The sequence below is a fragment of the Liolophura sinensis genome, chromosome 6, assembly GCF_032854445.1.
Source record: "Liolophura sinensis isolate JHLJ2023 chromosome 6, CUHK_Ljap_v2, whole genome shotgun sequence".
NCBI lineage: Eukaryota > Metazoa > Mollusca > Polyplacophora > Chitonida > Chitonidae > Liolophura > Liolophura sinensis.
In genome coordinates, this window is record NC_088300.1 from 2,814,491 (window position 1) to 2,833,349 (window position 18,859).

Sequence of the window (18,859 nt, forward strand, 5' to 3'; positions counted from 1 at the left end):
TGGGAGCTGCTTATGTTACTGCCCACCAGTGTCAGCATACACGAAGTCCAGTCTGTGTTAGATAATGTTATTTTGTTACAGGAGAGTCAGGACTTGTACAGTGTACAGACCAAGGCACGAGTGTTGTCCCGTAAGGTCTGGGAGCTGCTTATGTTACTGCCCACCAGTGTCAGCATACATGAAGGCCTCAAGAGCATCCTCAACCAGGAGGTAACTACCTTAACGTAGCTCACAATGATTCTTTTTGCTATACCTGTATTCTTATCTTTATCCATACCTTTCACAGGTGTAAACAAAGCCAAAAATATTGATTGCCACCTGTAGCTCTTCAAGCCTTAGAATTTCAAAATTTTGTTTTGTTAAGACCCAACTGTACTATGGTTGTGTAAAGAGTTCCTGAGTAAAAGTAAGAGGTGTCAACTTCTCCCCAAAATTTGTAAAACGTCACATGACTTACAAATCAGATACATCACATAATACTACCATGGAACTGTAGAAGTGCCAGGGCTTAACAGTTTAAGAGTAAAATTTACAAGAAGTACTTCAGCATACAATAAGACCTATTTAACTGTCTGCAACCTGACATATTGTTTCCCTCCCTTTCCAGCCCCCAGCATCTGGTGACAACGCCACACCAGTGAACTGGTCCCGCCTTCTGGACCCTCACAGTCCACACAGACTGATGTACTCACTACAGATTGTGGAGGCCTTGTCCAGAAGTCCTAAACATAGGAGGCGCTCTCTCGTAAGATCCTTCACATCCACATCCCATTATCTCGGGCTGAAACACTCGTAAATTAACTGTTGTTTGTTCAGGTATCTAACAACCAGGACAGGTAATGTGAAGATATTACATCCTTGGCAGACCATAAAATGTGAAAGGGTTTATCTTTGTTATGGAAAAGGCAATATGATCTGAACATAGTAATTTTAGCTGCGTTTGTAAATCTGTATCTTATAAACTTTGTGAATATCAGTTATTTGTGGATACATGTGTGCCATGTGTAATTCTACAGTTACGGTCAGGTGCTGGAGACGCACTGATCAGTACAGACTCGGAGATGTCTGTGGATACAGGAGATGCCCCCGAGGAGCTCTGGAGTAAACAGGTGATGGTCTGCCTTGCTATTGTGACTCAGAGACGATCAGGGGTAGTTTCTCTGAGACATAACATTTCTCTCAGATCTTAGACTAATTACCTAATTAAGATGAAATCAGAAAATTTCACTGTGAAGCCTGTAGGACCTGTCTGGTGGTTAGCAATTGTATTGTATCCTTTGACACAATATTTGACAAATGTTCTGTGACAATGATCTTGTAATATTCCAGTCGGGACAGCTTAGCAGGTCAGTATTTAGTTTGGTCAGATCTTAAATATAATTTTTTATTTCTAAAATTTCAGCAGCGTACTAGATGACTGGTGATGCATAATGTAGTGGAACTGTACTGCAAGTATGTTTGTTGTCAGTAGTGACTGTTTTTTAAATCATTACCTGTCACAACTTTGCCATTTCAGTTTATTGCCAAAGGAGGTCTTAGTCACATGTTTCACATTTTTGTATCTGGAAGTCTTCAGTCAAAGGAGGGAGAATTCTGGAATCAGGTTAGTTTCTATGTTTTCATGTTTAAGTTTTTTGAAGCTCTGTAAAGAAAATGGTATTAAGTAGTACAAGAACCATTCAAGCCCTGTAGAGTTTAAGCGCGAAAGCTTCCCATTGACTGTGTATAAAACTTGGCCATTGAGTGACGACATCACTGTTTCCACAGTTCTGAAATTTATCTCAGTATCACAGAACTCAATTTCGACTTTGCAAAAGAAATTTTTGGGAGATAGATATTTTTCTTGAAGTGTCAGATTTCAAGGAGAGTCTGAAATAGGAGCATGGCATCCACGAAATCCCTCATAAGTTGATGTTAGAACCATAATTAGGCAATAAACACAGAGAAGCTATTGTGGATTTAGGTTAGAACATTAGTTTTAATGTTTACACAAGTTCTGTACACAAGTATTTTTGTAAGATGAATGAATTCTAACAGAAATTTTTATCTGAATTAGAAGACAATGTGTTAATTGTGATTTACAGCATGACCTTTTAGTTGGTTTATCATTTGTGGATCTACTGGTGTATAAGCTGACAATAGTGAATTTTCAGATGCAGCTAAATTTTTGTAAAGTCAAAGCCACCAAATTTTAATGACTTGTTTTGGAGTGTGTACCCATCTTTAAAGCACTGGCTTGATGTGTGTTTCCAGTGGAACCAGGAGTGTTTGGCGTACTTGCTGCGTCTGATCAGTCAGTTTGCCGTGGAGCAATCAGATGTGGAGGCAGGACACGATGATGTGTTTGAGACCTGTGAAAGTCCAAGAAAAAAGATGAAGAGTAAGAAAAGCTCACTGGAGAAGATTGTCATTCCTCGTCTGACACAGGTGAGGGGTTGAGAGGTGTTCTACTTTTTCAGCCGTCTTAACATTAGTTGTAAAGCCAGTTCTGTGTTTCACAACTTCATAAGTTAAGTGACCTTCAAATCCTGGTGAAATGTGGTTTCATACGTAAAGGGCTGAGCATCCTCAGAAGTTATTACTTCTGGCAGAAGAAAAACATCACTGTTGTACAGATGATAATTATATTAAACTAGTCATTGCTAGTGAATTGTATTTTCATGTATTTGAAGGTACTGAAGACTAACTAGGCTTTTTATTGGAGGTTTTGTAGATGTTTCTGCGATTCTAATGATGTCAGCTTTCTCCATTTCAGACTATCCTGTCCATGATGAATGTTGACAAGGTTCTAAAAATCCTCATGCAGATTTTATATGATGCTGCAGTGCCTAGGTGAGAAGCTGATCAGGGCATAGTTAACCTGAATGGTGTCACATGAGCCAGGAATGTTCAGTAATGGATTATCAGTTAAACTGTTTTTTACTTCTACTGCTTTGTCAACAATTTTAGTGTTGTTTAAATGGTGGAGTGCCAGTGTCACTATTATTTTAATGTATGTGAATATTAGCCTGTTTAAAACTTACCAAGTTTCCTTGATTTTTACAGTGAAAGTAACCAGTTGCATGCTGGCAGCTGGGGAAGAGCGGAGGGTGAGTTTGATGTTCAGCTGTGTCCTTTTCAAATAAACGTGAAATGCTTCATGAGCAGAGTTACATTATATTTTAGATGTAGCAGAAGAATAATTTCAAAAGTAGTCATCCAAATTTTTCAGAAATCTCACCAGTGCAATTCTCAGGTATGTATTGATCACTATCTAGTTCATAAAACATTAAGCCAGTCTTCATTGTGACTTGTTACCTGGAAAAGAAGTAGCATAAAGCTAGATTGTTTAAACCCTGGTGTTAAATTACCAGTATTCCAGAAGATTATTTGACCATTGTTTGGTTTCAGTGGTCCACTACTCGCTGTCCTTCCTGGTGTCCTGGGCTCACTCGAGTGCCGAAGCTCGTACAGCTCTCTGCTCCGCCCCTAACTTCTCATCCTGGCTCATGAGGCTGATACTGGAAGCACCAGAGGTAAACATGGTGTTTTCTTGCCTGCACAGTTTTGGGTTGTTTAGCTGCAATAAGCAGCTTATACAGCTGTAGTTGCTCTCTCTGCTTGGTCCTGATACTGGAGGCACCAGAGGTAAACATGGTGTTTTCTTGTCTGTACAGTTTGCGGGGGTGGGAGTTAGCTGTGATAAGCAGCTCATAGTTGTTCTCTCTGCTTGGTCCCGATACTGGAGGCACCAGAGTTAAACATGGTGTTTTCTTGTCTGTTCAGTGTGCGGGGGTGGGAGTTAGCTGTGATAAGCAGCTCATAGTTGCTCTATCTGCTTGGTCCCGATACTGGAGGCACCAGAGGTAAACATGGTGTTTTCTTGTCTGTACAGTGTGCGGGGGTGGGAGTTAGCTGTGATAAGCAGCTCATAGTTGCTCTATCTGCTTGGTCCTGATACTGGAGGCATCAGAGGTAAACATGGTGTTTTCTTGTCTGTACAGTTTGCGGAGGTGGGGGTTAGCTGTGATAAGCAGCTCATAGTTGCTCTCTCTGGTTGGTCCTGATACTGGAGGCACCAGAGTTAAACATGGTGTTTTCTTGTCTGCACAGTTTGTGGGGGTGGGGGTTAGCTGTGATAAGCAGCTCATAGTTGCTCTGTCTGCTTGGTCCCGATACTGGAGGCATCAGAGGTAAACATGGTGTTTTTCTTGCCTGCACAGTTTGTGGGGGTAGGGGTTAGCTGTGATAAGCAGCTCATAGTTGCTCTCTCTGGTTGGTCCCGATACTGGAGGCACCAGAGGTAAACATGGTTCTTGTCTACACAGTTTGGGGGTAGGGGGTAGCTGCAATAAGCAGGTCTTTATTGCTGTCTGGGTCAATCCATTTTTTGACATCCTTTCTTTTAACCTGGAACATTTATTTAATGAGGTCACAAGTGGAAGTGTAATTATAAACGGTTTATGATGTAAAGATTGACTTCTTAAATAAGTTATTTAGACGAGAAATTTGGGGTGACCTGCTGTATGAATTTGTGTGTAGGATACTTACTGTGATAATATTTTGTGCAGATCTGGTATTCGACGCCATCAATCTATGCCAATAATATGCACACCTGCGGTCATAACTCATTACATTGAATTGTTTTGCACAATATCACATCACCAGGTGTAGCGTCATCACATATGAATTGCGTCACAGCAAACTTTATGTTGCTGACGCCATGACACTGCAGAATGTTGGGTCTTGAAGAACAAAACTGGAAATGTGAAGGTCTATTGTTCCTTGCTGTGAGTTAATCTCTGTTGTCTTGTTTTCCTCACCTGTAGCCGTACGTACGTCGTGAGGCTTGCATGGGTCTGTACCGCCTGTGCCTGGGAAGAACTGGAGACAACAAGTCTGGGTACAGCTTACTGTTGCCTGTGTTGGCCAGTCTACTACAGTTCCTGCCCAGTGCCCTGCTTCTGAAGCCCCAGAGAACTGAGGTAAGGCTAACAGCTCTGAAGAGTAAATGTGGGTGGGGGTAGGAGGCGGGATTGCTCTGATAAACAAGAGGTTTTAGAAGGTTGTTTTCTATCCTGATATTGGTTCTAGTGCGAAGACCCAGTGGTAGGGAAACTCAGACTTAATTAAGTTCACAAATAGTATGTTGGGTTTAAATGTCCTAGAGGACATTCACATGTAGAGCTCTGTTCCCACTATTACAGGGTTTCCATGGTTCTCATAATCTTTGAAATGACGTGAATTTTGTTGAATGTTTTTTTATTTCAGACTATTGTGTCTATGATTGTTGAAAATGAAAGCCCTAGAACATATCTTGGATAAATCCCTGAAAGTAATGGATTTTTTGTTGTTAAATATACTGTGTTTATACTATAGTGAAAGCTTGTACAGATTCTTCCTTGAAAGTGCTGGAAAACATAGGTTATAGGCTTCAGCCCTTGAAAAGAAGCAGCACTACTTATAGTGTACATATATGGTAATACAAACCCAACGGGTCATATTTATAGTTTGAGTATTGATGATGCAAGTCAAGATCTGGCTTTTTAGACCTGATATTGATATTAGAGTATGTGGCTTTTTCTGTTCTCAGCAACTGGACTCGCCCAAAGAGAAAGAGCCATATGGACCTGGATGCAGAGATTACTTCTGGCTGGTAGCCAGGTTTGTGGAAAGTGTCTCCAAGGAGGATGCAGAGCAGGGATCTGTGAGTACCTCTGGGGAGAAGATATCATGTTCGGTGAACATGAAGTCATGGATTCATCTGTTAAAATAAATGTATTAATATATTGATGGAGCTGTTGGTATGGTTTAAAACATCACTCATGATCATTTTGTGAGCAAACTCAGTCACCAGATGAATTTGACTAACTCGCACACTTTTCAGTGGTTAGACCATCATGGAGATTATACATGTACATGTAGAATATTCCAGGGGCTGTATTCTATGTCCGATCTTAATGAATGTCTTTGGTCTTCAACACAACAGCAGATATTTCTTGAGATATTGTTGGCATCATTTGTGATAATTAACTGCAGTATCGCTGAAGCATTTTAGATATGACTTATCTGAGTTACAGATTTTCTGGATAATATTGTAACAGGATGTAAATATGTCCTGTTCAAATATCTGTAAAGGACACAGAAACTTCGTAACCAGCTCTGTCATTGGCTCTACGTGTGCATACTTTCAGGAGAGTCCAGTGGATATGAATGATTTGGCCAAGTCCCTGGCAGATCACATTATCCAGCGGCCATACTACGAGACTCGTCATGGTTATGAGGAAGATGATGGGCTCATTGGCCTCCTCAACCTCTGCACTGGAGTCATGAAACATAACCCAGAGTTCAAAACCTCCACTGAGGGACAGGTGAGAAAGCTAGTCATCTCATTTCTGATGTTTGGTGGAGGAAGTTTTATTACACTAAAGCCAAGATCTACAAGAGCTTAAGCAAAGCACAAGGCACAAAGCACAAGGCACAAGGCACAAGGCACATAAAGCTCATGTTAAAACACATTTATCAACATATATCCAACACCCTATTCGGACAAATTAATGAATACATTACCTCTAGCGTATTTAAAGACGTCCTGTCATAAACATTACAAGTTCTTGCAACACGAAAACCTGTTAACTAATATAGGTTGTCAGAAATGTAACACCCCAATGTATGATTGTTTGTTTAGGAATTCCTCCAGCAACTGTTCTGGGCATTGTTTGATTTGGCTTCTCCAAGCAAGCGGTATTTACCAAAGTGCAAGAGTCAAACATCTAGATCTGCTGCATATGACCTGTTGGTGGAGATGGTCAAGGGGAGTGTGGAGAATTACACACTGCTGCATGCCAAACTTCTGAGACAACATACCAAAGGTTTGTACACTTTGATTTAGTGAGGGAAGCAAACGGATAGAAAATAAAGTAAGGAGTTAATGTATGCTGTTCAGATATTAACTTACTAAATGTCTGTGGGATATTTGCCAGTGATACTTACATGTAGCACCACATAGTTTAGTGACTTTTTGTTTGGAAAGTTTTTGTTTTACCTCCTATTTGATGAAATTTGCAATGCACTGGTATCTCATTCATATGCCAGATCTCACCGGGATATCTCATTCGTATGCCAGACCTCACCTGGATATCTCATTCATATGCCAGACCTCACCTGGATATCTTATTCCTATGCTAGACCTCACCTGGATATCTCATTCATATGCCAGACCTCACCTGGATATCTTATTCCTATGCTAGACCTCACCTGGATATCTCATTCATATGCCAGACCTCACCTGGATATCTTATTCCTATGCTAGACCTCACCTGGATATCTCATTCATATGCCAGACGTCACCTGGATATCTCATTCGTATGCCAGACCTAACCGGGATATCTCATTCGTATGCCGGGGCCTCCGTGGCTCAGTCGGTTAAAGCGCTAGCGCAGCGTAATGACCCAGGAGTCTCTCACCAATGCGGTCGCTGTGAGTTCAAGTCCAGCTGATGCTGGCTTCCTCTCCGGCCGTACGTGAGAAGTTCTGACAGCAACCTGCGGATGGTCGTGGGTTTCCCCCGGGCTGTGCCCGGTTTCCACCCACCATAATGCTGGCCGCCGTCGTATAAGTGAAATATTCTTGAGTACGGCGTAAAACAATAATCAAAAAAAAAAAAAAAAAAAATCATTCGTATGCCAGACGTCACCTGGATATCTCATTCATATGCCAGACGTCACCTGGATATCTCATTCATATGCTAGATCTCACCTGGATATCTCATTCATATGCTACACATCACCTGGATATCTCATTCATATGCTAGACGTCACCTGGATATCTCATTCATATGCTAGACCTCACCTGGATATCTCATTCATATGCCAGACGTCACCTGGATATCTCATTCATATGCTAGACCTCACCTGGATATCTCATTCATATGCTAGACGTCACCTGGATATCTCATTCATATGCTAGACATCACCTGGATATCTCATTCATATGCCAGACGTCACCTGGATATCTCATTCATATGCTAGACCTCACCTGGATATCTCATTCATATGCTAGACGTCACCTGGATATCTCATTCATATGCTAGACATCACCTGGATATCTCATTCATATGCTAGACATCACCTGGATATCTCATTTGTATGCTAGACCTCACCTGGATATCTCATTCATATGCTAGACCTCACCTGGATATCTCATTCATATGCTAGACCTCACCTGGATATCTCATTCGTATGCTAGACCTCACCTGGATATCTCATTCGTATGCTAGACGTCACCTGGATATCTCATTCATATGCTAGACCTCACCTGGATATCTCATTCGTATGCTAGACGTCACCTGATATCTCATTCGTATGCTAGACCTCACCTAGATATCTCATTCATATGCCAGACCTCACCTGGATATCTCATTTGTATGCTAGACCTCACCTGGATATCTCATTCATATGCCAGACCTCACCTGGATATCTCATTTGTATGCTAGACCTGACCTGGATATCTCATTCATATGCCAGACCTCACCTGGATATCTCATTTGTATGCTAGACCTCACCTGGATATCTCATTCGTATGCTAGACGTCACCTGGATATCTCATTCATATGCTAGACCTCACCTGGATATCTCATTCGTATGCTAGACCTCACCTGGATATCTCATTCGTATGCTAGACGTCACCTGGATATCTCATTCGTATGCTAGACCTCACCTGGATATCTCATTCGTATGCTAGACGTCACCTGGATATCTCATTTGTATGCTAGACCTCACCTGGATATCTCATTCATATGCCAGACGTCACCTGGGTAAAGCACCATATTAAAGAAACATTATGCTGTTGTCTGAGTTTTCTGGAATGAAATATTGTGAAGTACTGTGTACAGCATTTTGTGTATTACCTTAGTGATTTGATGGAATTGTTCTTTGGACATAAACAAAGTGATTTTGTATTTGTTCTTGTCTTAAGATGTGCATGCACCCTACCCGTGGGACTACTGGCCTCATGAGGACGGCCGCTCTAAGTGTGGCTACGTGGGGCTGACAAACTTGGGAGCTACATGTTACATGGCAACCTGTATGCAGCACCTGTACATGATACCTCAGGCCAGGCAGTCAGTGTTACAGGCAAAGGTAAATAATCTGCTGCGTGTTGTCATTTTTATGAAATACAGAAATTTACAGTGTTGCCTTGCGTGGTCAAATAGTACACTTCTGGGAATGTGAACAAATTTTCAGCATGCAGAAAAGAGCTAAAATTAGCCACTGCCCACAAAACCACTGCCCACAAAACAAAATACTATTATTAAAAGTCAAGCAGCACCATGTGGCTTTATTTTGCGTTTCAAATGCAAAAGTCTGACCTTATGTATGTGGTGCAAGTTGGTTGATTAGATTTCTTGGGTCTATTACTTTGGCCTAGTGTTAGATAATAGTCATCTATAATAAATGGCCTTTTCCAGTTTTGTATAAAAGGTAGAGGCACATTTATGATACATATTTAAACCAAGGCCAGAAAGGTCAGGCTGATTAACATTAAGCATCACGCTAAAAGCCACCTTTTTAGTGAGTGAGGCTGATGTGTTTATGTGACTTCACTAAGGAAGGCAAAGTGGTAGTTTTATGTGTTTTTGTATTAAATAGTTGTGTTTAATTTTTCTTTAACAGTGTTCTGATCACATGAAGCATGAAGGAACTCTTGTTGAACTCCAGAAAATGTTTGCCTATTTGATGGTGAGCTGCAGTATTCTCAACTATACTCTATCCTCAAAAAAATGTAAAAAGCAGGATTATGAGCTAAAAATTTGATTCATGAAGCCATGTGTTCAAATCCAGGTCGTGCTACTTGTACTTTGAGCGCATCAAAGGGTGGTGCTTTCCTCTGGGTACTGCCAAGTTTCCTCTGGGTACTGCAAAGTTTCCTCCATCCATAAATGGGACCGTCATTGTATAAGTGAGAAGTTCCTCAATATAGCAGTAAGCCATTATCAGAGGTGGCAGAAACGAATGCATCATTGATTTAAAAAGCATGTCTCCTTTGAACTGCCCAGCGCATGCTATCTTCCTCTCTGGTTGTTCATGGGAAGGTGCACCAGCGGCGTGCAGATCATGGCGGGTTTTCCAGAGCCCAGTTTTCTCCCACCTTAGTGCTGGCCAGTGTCGTATAAGTGAAATAGTCTACAGGATAAACAAAAATAGTCAGATGAATAATAAATAAATTCTTTGATCTCATTCATTCTGTCATTTCCATCTTTGTAGGAGAGTGAAAGAAAGGCGTACAATCCAAAGAGTTTCTGTAAGGCATACACGATGGACAAACAGCCGCTGAATACGGGGGAGCAGAAGGACATGACAGAGTTCTTCACTGACCTGATCAGTAAGCTGGAGGAGATGTCACAGGAACTGGTTTGTAACAACTTTCATACACACTGACTTTATCCTGGTGTGGCTAGATAAGCCGAGGGGCATACCAGATGTTCAGCTAACTTGTAGTTTTATTTGCAGTTAAACACGGTGTTATCTTCAGAGCTCATATGCAGACAGGCTGTGAATTGAAAAACATGCAAGAAATCAGTGAATAAAGAAATGTTGCATTTGTTGAATAAATTGGCCGGAAAGGAAATATTAATGTATCGTGGACATATGTTAATTGTGGTTTATACAGAGAAAATCTTGTAAATATGTTAATGCCAGTTTTTAAATTTGTAAACATGACCTGTCCGTTTCCTGCTTGTGGCCTGTTGTCTTCTGTAGATTCATCCGAGCCGACAAAGACTATTAACATTGTACTGTACTGCTCTCTAAATACAAGGTCACATCTCTTTTCAGAAGAAGTTGGTCAAGAGTCAGTTTGGAGGCATACTTACAAACAATGTTGTGTCGTTGGTGAGTGTTATATTTCTTGTTTAAATCAGTGTAACTGTTTGGATGAATACCTGTGTGTAACAGTTGAATCCTTGAGTGTCAGTGAGCATATTGATCTGTTCAAGTACAGGTAGTGGATCAATTTTACACTTATTTAAGTTTGAGAAGCTTTAACTAGTAACTCTCAGTTTCTGCATGTAGAGGCAAGTGTCTTCACCTGTTGACCTAGGTTACTAACTTTAGATAAATGAATCATTGAATCACCTGTATATTTGACAGGATTGCCCCCATGTGAGTCGCACCCTGGAGGAGTTTTACACCGTCCGTTGTCAGGTCACAGATATGAAAAATCTCTATGTAAGTTTCTGCCTTTTCCATGAACCGTTAGACCTAGTAAGCCTATTTTTTACAACATGGCTGTTGTTGTATGAGACTACTGCTCTTTCCTTAAAGATATTTTTTATTTGCAGATATTTTTTAATAAGTTTCAATGCCAACCTGATATAAAGGGCTTTCATTAGTAGTAACTGAGGTATTTGTGACATGGCCTGATATGAATGAAAACTTGATTGATGTCTACATGAATATTTCATGTCTCTCAGGAATCTCTGGATGAGGTGACTGTGAAGGACATGTTGGAAGGAGATAACATGTACACCTGCTCCAAGTGCCAGAAAAAAGTCCGTGCTGAAAAGCGGTGAGAACCATTCTCGTTTTCTCCACATCAGTGGGTTATCAGTGTTGATCTTCATAAAATCCTTAAGAACATAGATTTACGCAACAATGTGTATTTCCTTTCTCTGATATCATTTAATCAAAAACAATTCCTGCCATCTTACCCCTGTATCTAAAACTGTCTGTTCATGAATGCTAATGTTGTTAAAATTTTCTTGCAGGGCATGTTTCAAAAAGCTGCCCAAAATCCTGTGTTTCAATACAATGCGTTACACATTTAACATGGTAACCATGATGAAGGAGAAGGTCAACACTCACTTCTCCTTCCCTCTGAGACTGGACATGTCCCAGTACCTGGAGAGTCATCTTATGGGACCAGATAAGCTCAAAGGTTAGCCCTTTTTCTCGGGATTCATTCTCCATGCAAGAACATGTACCACACTGCATGTTGGAAAATGGGTGCATTTGGAATTCAGAAGCTTAAAAATTAAACACAGTTGTCAAGTGGGAATATATTGTAACTTCAAACCTGTAAGAGAATGGTGTCAGTTTTCTCATCGTTGTTTTGGCACATACACTGCACAACAAGGAAACACTAAGATGAAATTATAAGTTACAGGCTTCCCAACTTTGAATGGGTCAAGAGAGTAGGGTATACTTGCTGGTCATAAAGTTCTGAACAACAGACCTGTAAACATGTACACATCATCAAGCCAACCAATACATGGCCTGTTTTGTTCCTGTAGACAACGATGATGATGACTCGAGCCTGGCGGGACTAGAGGATTATGAGACTGAGCAGGATGACAGCTCAGAGTACGAGCTCATCGGGGTCACAGTTCACACAGGCACGGCAGATGGTGGACATTACTACAGCTTTATACGGGATCGCATCAATAGAGCAGAAAATGGCCTGGATAAATGGTAAGAAGTTGCCATTCATGTACATACAATTGTTTGTTGGTTTTGAGGACTGATTTTAGATGAACACTTCAGATCTATCAAATTTCAAACCTATATTGTCTTTTGTAAGACACGAGATAAAATCACTTCTTTAATCTGTGAATATTTTGTTGCCTAGGTGTGCACATCATGTTAAATTCCTGGTTTACTTTGACAGGTATCTGTTCAATGATGCCGAGGTGAAACCATTTGATTCCAACCAGATTGCCTCAGAATGCTTCGGTGGAGAAATGACCGTAGGTTCTCTTTCTTTCCTAACAAGATATTTTCTGTATTTTTGTTTTCTAATAATGTGGCTTGATTTAAAATTAAACATATTGTTGCATGGCTAAAAGTTCAGTTTTACCAGCATTAAATGATCATATAAAATACCAACACATGAATAATCTGTCAGTGAAATGCTGCCCATCAGATGAATAAATAAATGATCTAACTGTAATATTCTTGTTTTCAGAGTAAAACATATGATTCTGTGACAGACAAGTTTATGGATTTCTCTTTTGAAAAGGTAGATTTGTTTACAAACTGTGGATGTTTGTTTGTAGGGTTAATTTATCAAATAAAATATGGGTTACACATTTAAAGTCATTGCCTAGTTTTGTCTTTATTAAAGCTTCAATGCGGTGAATGCTTCTCCAACATTCACGTTAATTCTTTGTAAATTAATTAGAACATGGTATTGTATGCACTAGGATAAATATTTGTGTTCTTGTGCATGTGTCTGAACAGTAATTCTAAGTCGAGAAGTTTAATAAGCAAAATGTTGTTTACAAATGCCAGCTTCCAAATAACACTTGGATATGTTATCCAATAATTTTTCTTTGAGCAGACCAATAGTGCTTACATGTTGTTCTACGAACGCATCCCGTCTGGTGCCAGAGAGAAGGAGGTGGAGAAAGAAGAGTCCAAACCTGTTCACAAGTTCTGCTTTGAGCTCAGCAAGGAATTGGCAGATGTGAGTTGTACTTGTGCTGCTGTGACACTGAATAACCTTTTCGTCTGGTATGAGAGACAAATTTAAATATAATCCAGGTCATCGTTTGTCTCTTTTTCTTACATTATGATAAGAATTTGATCCTGTAAAGTTTGGCCAAGATTATAATTTATTGTTTCCAGTGAAAGTGCAACATCTTTCACTTTTGTAGGCATGTAGATCTTGGATAAAAATGTTAACATGTGTTGTTGCTTTCAGGTATGTGGACCTTTATAGATATGGTATATATCTTTGTGTCTTTAACTTTGTTTTGCAGTGGATCTGGCAAGATAACATGCAGTTTCTTCAAGACAAGAATATATTTGAACACACCTACTTTGCGTAAGTTTGATGTAGGTTGGCTAGTAATGACCAGTACAAGGCTTTTCTGCAACAGTACTTTTCTGGGAACAGAACTTGAAGACTGGTCATTTTGCAGTCTTGATTTGAGCAAACCAACTTGGACTAGACACTTTCCTCTAACAACAGATACAAGTACAAATTCTCTTTGCTTTGCCAAATAGACCAAGCATATTGTTATGATCCATACATGTGTATGTAGAATCCAGAATATCCTGCACAGAAGATAAGTTAACATGCTTTTCCTTCTGTGTAATTTGCAACAGGTTCTAGTACATTTGTTTAGTCAGCAAAACTAGGGTTCCATGATGGTTCTGCAGCACTTTTTGTATGACTACAGTACAAGTATTAACTATCATAAATGACCTAAAAAATCAACCACAAAAGAACATTTTTGGAGCCAAATAAATGTCTTGAGATATTACCTCTGGTGCTAACATTTACATTTTCCCAGTAAGATATCATTCTACCTCCCAAACACCTCTCAAAGTACCTGTCTAAAATCAATAGAACTCCCAGAATCTGGACAAATGGAGCATGGACAATTGGAGCATGGACAAATGGAGCATGGACAAATGGAGCATGGACAAATGGAGCATGGACAAATGGAGCAACTTAGTCATGGATGAAACTTTAGGTCATTTGGGATATGTGGCAAAATGTGTCAGATAACTTGACATTCTTACAAATCCATTTTCCTGATGCATACTATTTTCTTTTGTAATTTTCAGGTTCATGTTAAATATCTGTGGATACATTCCTCCGACATTACCCAAAGATGACTACCAGCAGATCTCGCTGATGGCCTCTCAACTCAGCACCTCATTTGTCCTGGAGACTCTCATCCATGCCAAAGAAAAGGTGAACCCCATACTTGTGGTGTTGTGTCAAGTCTTAATGATTGAAACATATTGTGTTTAATTTGTGTAAGGCCTAAAACACCAATCAATAAATAAATACTGGGTTTAGGAGTGTGTTTCCAGAAGGACATCATCGTACCATCCAAACAGACTTCAAAACCCTTTTGTAATATAAGTAGATCTCTCACAATTATTGACAATTACATGGACAAATTTCAGTCCCAAAATCACATAACTTTAGATTTAGAATGAAACTGCGGGTTTTTGTTTATAGGTTACAAAGTTCAGACAGTAAATCTGTCAAAATATGTTTGTAAACACAATTTGATAATCAGTGATAGCCATTTAGATGTGAAACTTGATGTATAAAGATATTCCGAAGTGTGTACAACCACAAAGCAAACTATGAAGTAATTCACTTCTACAAAATAATATATGTCTTTCAGCCCACCATGCTTCAGTGGATAGAACTTCTAACAAAACAGTTCAACTCCTGTCCTGGAGCCTGTGAGGTAAGTCTTATTTGATTTTTTACACTGGAGTATCTCACCTTAATATGTGGTACCATTTTATCACTAATGTGTGTGTGTTGGGTGGGTGGGAGGGGGGGGAAGATGTATATGTACAGCTCACATGACAAACTCTGGGATGTCAAGTCAGTCACATGACAAACTCCGGGATGTCAAGTCAGTCACATGACAATCTCTGGGATGTCAAGTCAGTCACATGACGAACTCTGTGATGTCAATACAGTCACATGACGAACTCTGGGATGTCAGTACAGTCACATGACGAACTCTGGCATGTCAAGTCAGTCACATGACATACTCTAGGATGTCAATACAGTCACATGACAAACTCTGGGATGTCAAGTCAGTCACATGACAATCTCTGGGATGTCAAGTCAGTCACATGACAAACTCTGGGATGTCAAGTCAGTCACATGACAAACTCCGGGATGTCGTCAGTCACATGACAAACTCTGGGATGTCAAGTCAGTCACATGACAAACTCTGGGATGTCAGTACAGTCACATGACGAACTCTGGGATGTCAATACAGTCACATGACAAACTCTGTGATGTCAAGTCAGTCACATGACGAACTCTGGGATGTCAATACAGTCACATGACGAACTCTGGGATGTCAGTACAGTCACATGACAAACTCTGGGATGTCAAGTCAGTCACATGACAAACTCCGGGATGTCGTCAGTCACATGACAAACTCTGGGATGTCAAGTCAGTCACATGACAAACTCTGGGATGTCAAGTCAGTCACATGACGAACTCTGGGATGTCAAGTCAGTCACATGACGAACTCTGGGATGTCAGTACAGTCACATGACAAACTCCAGGATGTCGTCAGTCACATGACAAACTCTGGGATGTCAAGTCAGTCACATGACAAACTCTGGGATGTCAAGTCAGTCACATGACAAACTCTGGGATGTCAGTACAGTCACATGACAAACTCTGGGATGTCAATACAGTCACATGACAAACTCTGTGATGTCAATACAGTCACATGATGAACTCTGGGATGTCAATACAGTCGCATGACGAACTCTGGGATGTCAGTACAGTCACATAACAAACTCTGGGATGTCAAGTCAGTCACATGACAAACTCCGGGATGTCAAGTCAGTCACATGACAAACTCTGGGATGTCAAGTCAGTCACATGACGAACTCTGGGGTGTCAGTACAGTCACATGACGAACTCTGGGATGTCAAGTCAGTCACATGACGAACTCTGGGATGTCAGTACAGTCACATGACAAACTCCAGGATGTCGTCAGTCACATGACGAACTCTGGGATGTCAAGTCAGTCACATGACAAACTCTGGGATGTCAAGTCAGTCACATGACGAACTCTGGGATGTCAATACAGTCACATGACGAACTCTGGGATGTCAGTACAGTCACATGACAAACTCTGGGATGTCAAGTCAGTCACATGACAAACTCCGGGATGTCGTCAGTCACATGACAAACTCTGGGATGTCAAGTCAGTTACATGACAAACTCTGGGATGTCAAGTCAGTCACATGACGAACTCTGGGATGCCAGTACAGTCACATGACAAACTCTGGGATGTCAAGTCAGTCACATGACAAACTCTGGGATGTCGATACAGTCACATGACGAACTCTGGGATGTCAAGTCAGTCACATGACGAACTCTGGGATGTCAAGTCAGTCACATGACGAACTCTGGGATGCCAGTACAGTCACATGACGAACTCTGGGATGTCAGTACAGTCAAATGACGAACTCTGGGATGTCAATACAGTCACATGACGAACTCTGGGATGTCAGTACTGTCACATGACGAACTCTGTGATGTCAAGTCAGTCACATGACGAACTCTGGGATGTCAGCACAGTCACATGATGAACTCTGGGATGTCAAGTTAGTCACATGACGAACTCTGGGATGTCAATACAGTCACATGACGAACTCTGGGATGTCAGTACAGTCACATGACGAACTCTGGCATGTCAATACAGTCACATGACGAACTCTGGGATGTCAGTACTGTCACATGACGAACTCTGGCATGTCAATACAGTCACATGACGAACTCTGGGATGTCAGTACAGTCACATGACGAACTCTGGGATGTCAATACAGTCACATGACGAAGTCTGTGATGTCAATACAGTCACATGACGAACTCTGGGATGTCAATACAGTCCTCATTTAAAAGCATGGAGAAAGAAACTTCTGTTTCGGAAATAAGCAGAAAATACACGAAAATAATGCTTAGATAATCTTAAAAGTTTGCAATGGTGTCTATTTGTTTTAGTCATGCAGAGCTATCTCCTCTAGAGGGGGTTTGGGTCCTTTATGATTGTTTTCTGGATATAAGATTAATAATTCAATAATGTAAATAATTCTTGCTTGTGTGAAGATTTGAAGTTATTTAGTGTAAAAACTGGTATTAACATTTTCTTATAGCTCTGCAGAAATTTTTAAAAGTTTATTTTTGGCCTGTTCTATGTACACATCTATTTGTTGTGCAGCGTGCATTGCCATTGTGATCCAAGCCATATACTTTGTCCTGTTTGCAGTGGTTCCTGGACCATATGGCCGAGGATGACTGGTGGCCTCAACAAATCCTCATCAAGTGTCCTAACCAGGTGGTCAGACAGGTCAGCATGCTAATACAATCTCACCTGTACAAGTTCAATTTTATCTGGACTTAAGTTGGAAGGTCTGACAGAAACATGCGGATGGTCATGGGTTCCCTCGGGCTCTGGTTTCCTCCAGCCATAATAAGTGAAACATTCTTAAGTACAGTGTTGAACTCCAATCAAACAGTTAAATAAATTCCAGTGAAATTTGATCAGCCTGAAAAAAACCCAGTAAACTCATTATTCGTAAACATTTTATTTTTAAAAAAGAAATTGTTGATGAAAATGCCCAACTGTAGGATTAAGTACAGGGTAATGCCCAAGAATATTCTAAAGTTTGTAGCATTTAAATTGTGTATTGGGATTAGAGAATTATAATGACTACCAGTACATCAGTGTACACCATCACTCTTTCCAACTGAAAATAGTATTAGTAATGTTATTATGTGCTGTGGACATTTTATAAAACCTTAGCATTTGTAACAAACTTTGAAATAAACTCCATTGGTACTGGTTCACATGGGACAAACCATTCTCCAATTGAAGGGTTTCTTGTAAGATCTGATGCATGTTTCTGGAAATAATCAAGTGAAATGGTAAGTACACATAACTATGTATATATATCCAAAGTTTGTTGTTGTTGTTTCAGATGTTTCAGCGACTACTGATCCACGTAATAAAGCAGCTCAAGCCAGCCCATGTAGAGCTGTATCTCCTGCCTATGATAGAAGGGTAAGGCAACTCTCATTGAGTCTATTGTCATCGGGTCACAAATTTTGGGTTGTTGTCGGATAAGTAGTTTTTAACACATTAAAGTGTTGGCTATTTTGAGTTCTGTAGATGATATAAAATACACCAAAGTAATGCTAACAATGTTAGTTAGTCTTAAAAGTTTTAAATTCCCAGTGAGTTGTCAAAAGACAAATGTCTGTAAATAATAAGCACAAATAGAAAGTCTTGTGAATGTATGGGTTTTATTTTAAAGGCAGTTCAGATGTACATGGAGCCACTGTATGCATTGCATGATTTCTCTATCTGCAG

General features: G+C 40.2%; 1 protein-coding gene across 2 annotated transcripts in view; it reads left to right on the top strand.

Moving 5' to 3' along the window:
* Positions 1–18,859, top strand: part of LOC135469192 (ubiquitin carboxyl-terminal hydrolase 34-like) — a 58,003-nt gene that overhangs the window by 17,393 nt on the left and 21,751 nt on the right. Inside the window, exons 16-43 of one of the 2 annotated variants that reach the window (XM_064747736.1) lie at positions 82–210; positions 608–745; positions 1,017–1,109; positions 1,517–1,603; positions 2,254–2,427; positions 2,756–2,832; positions 3,046–3,089; positions 3,391–3,515; positions 4,809–4,964; positions 5,573–5,686; positions 6,174–6,350; positions 6,668–6,851; positions 8,956–9,119; positions 9,654–9,719; positions 10,245–10,391; positions 10,815–10,871; positions 11,130–11,207; positions 11,453–11,547; positions 11,747–11,916; positions 12,272–12,449; positions 12,646–12,724; positions 12,943–12,996; positions 13,318–13,443; positions 13,739–13,803; positions 14,553–14,682; positions 15,128–15,193; positions 17,756–17,836; positions 18,468–18,550. In XM_064747736.1, the coding sequence (XP_064603806.1) occupies positions 82–210; positions 608–745; positions 1,017–1,109; positions 1,517–1,603; positions 2,254–2,427; positions 2,756–2,832; positions 3,046–3,089; positions 3,391–3,515; positions 4,809–4,964; positions 5,573–5,686; positions 6,174–6,350; positions 6,668–6,851; positions 8,956–9,119; positions 9,654–9,719; positions 10,245–10,391; positions 10,815–10,871; positions 11,130–11,207; positions 11,453–11,547; positions 11,747–11,916; positions 12,272–12,449; positions 12,646–12,724; positions 12,943–12,996; positions 13,318–13,443; positions 13,739–13,803; positions 14,553–14,682; positions 15,128–15,193; positions 17,756–17,836; positions 18,468–18,550 (3,137 nt within the window). The remainder of the gene's footprint in view (positions 1–81; positions 211–607; positions 746–1,016; positions 1,110–1,516; positions 1,604–2,253; positions 2,428–2,755; positions 2,833–3,045; positions 3,090–3,390; positions 3,516–4,808; positions 4,965–5,572; positions 5,687–6,173; positions 6,351–6,667; positions 6,852–8,955; positions 9,120–9,653; positions 9,720–10,244; positions 10,392–10,814; positions 10,872–11,129; positions 11,208–11,452; positions 11,548–11,746; positions 11,917–12,271; positions 12,450–12,645; positions 12,725–12,942; positions 12,997–13,317; positions 13,444–13,738; positions 13,804–14,552; positions 14,683–15,127; positions 15,194–17,755; positions 17,837–18,467; positions 18,551–18,859) is intronic. The other variant, XM_064747737.1, reaches the window with a different exon arrangement.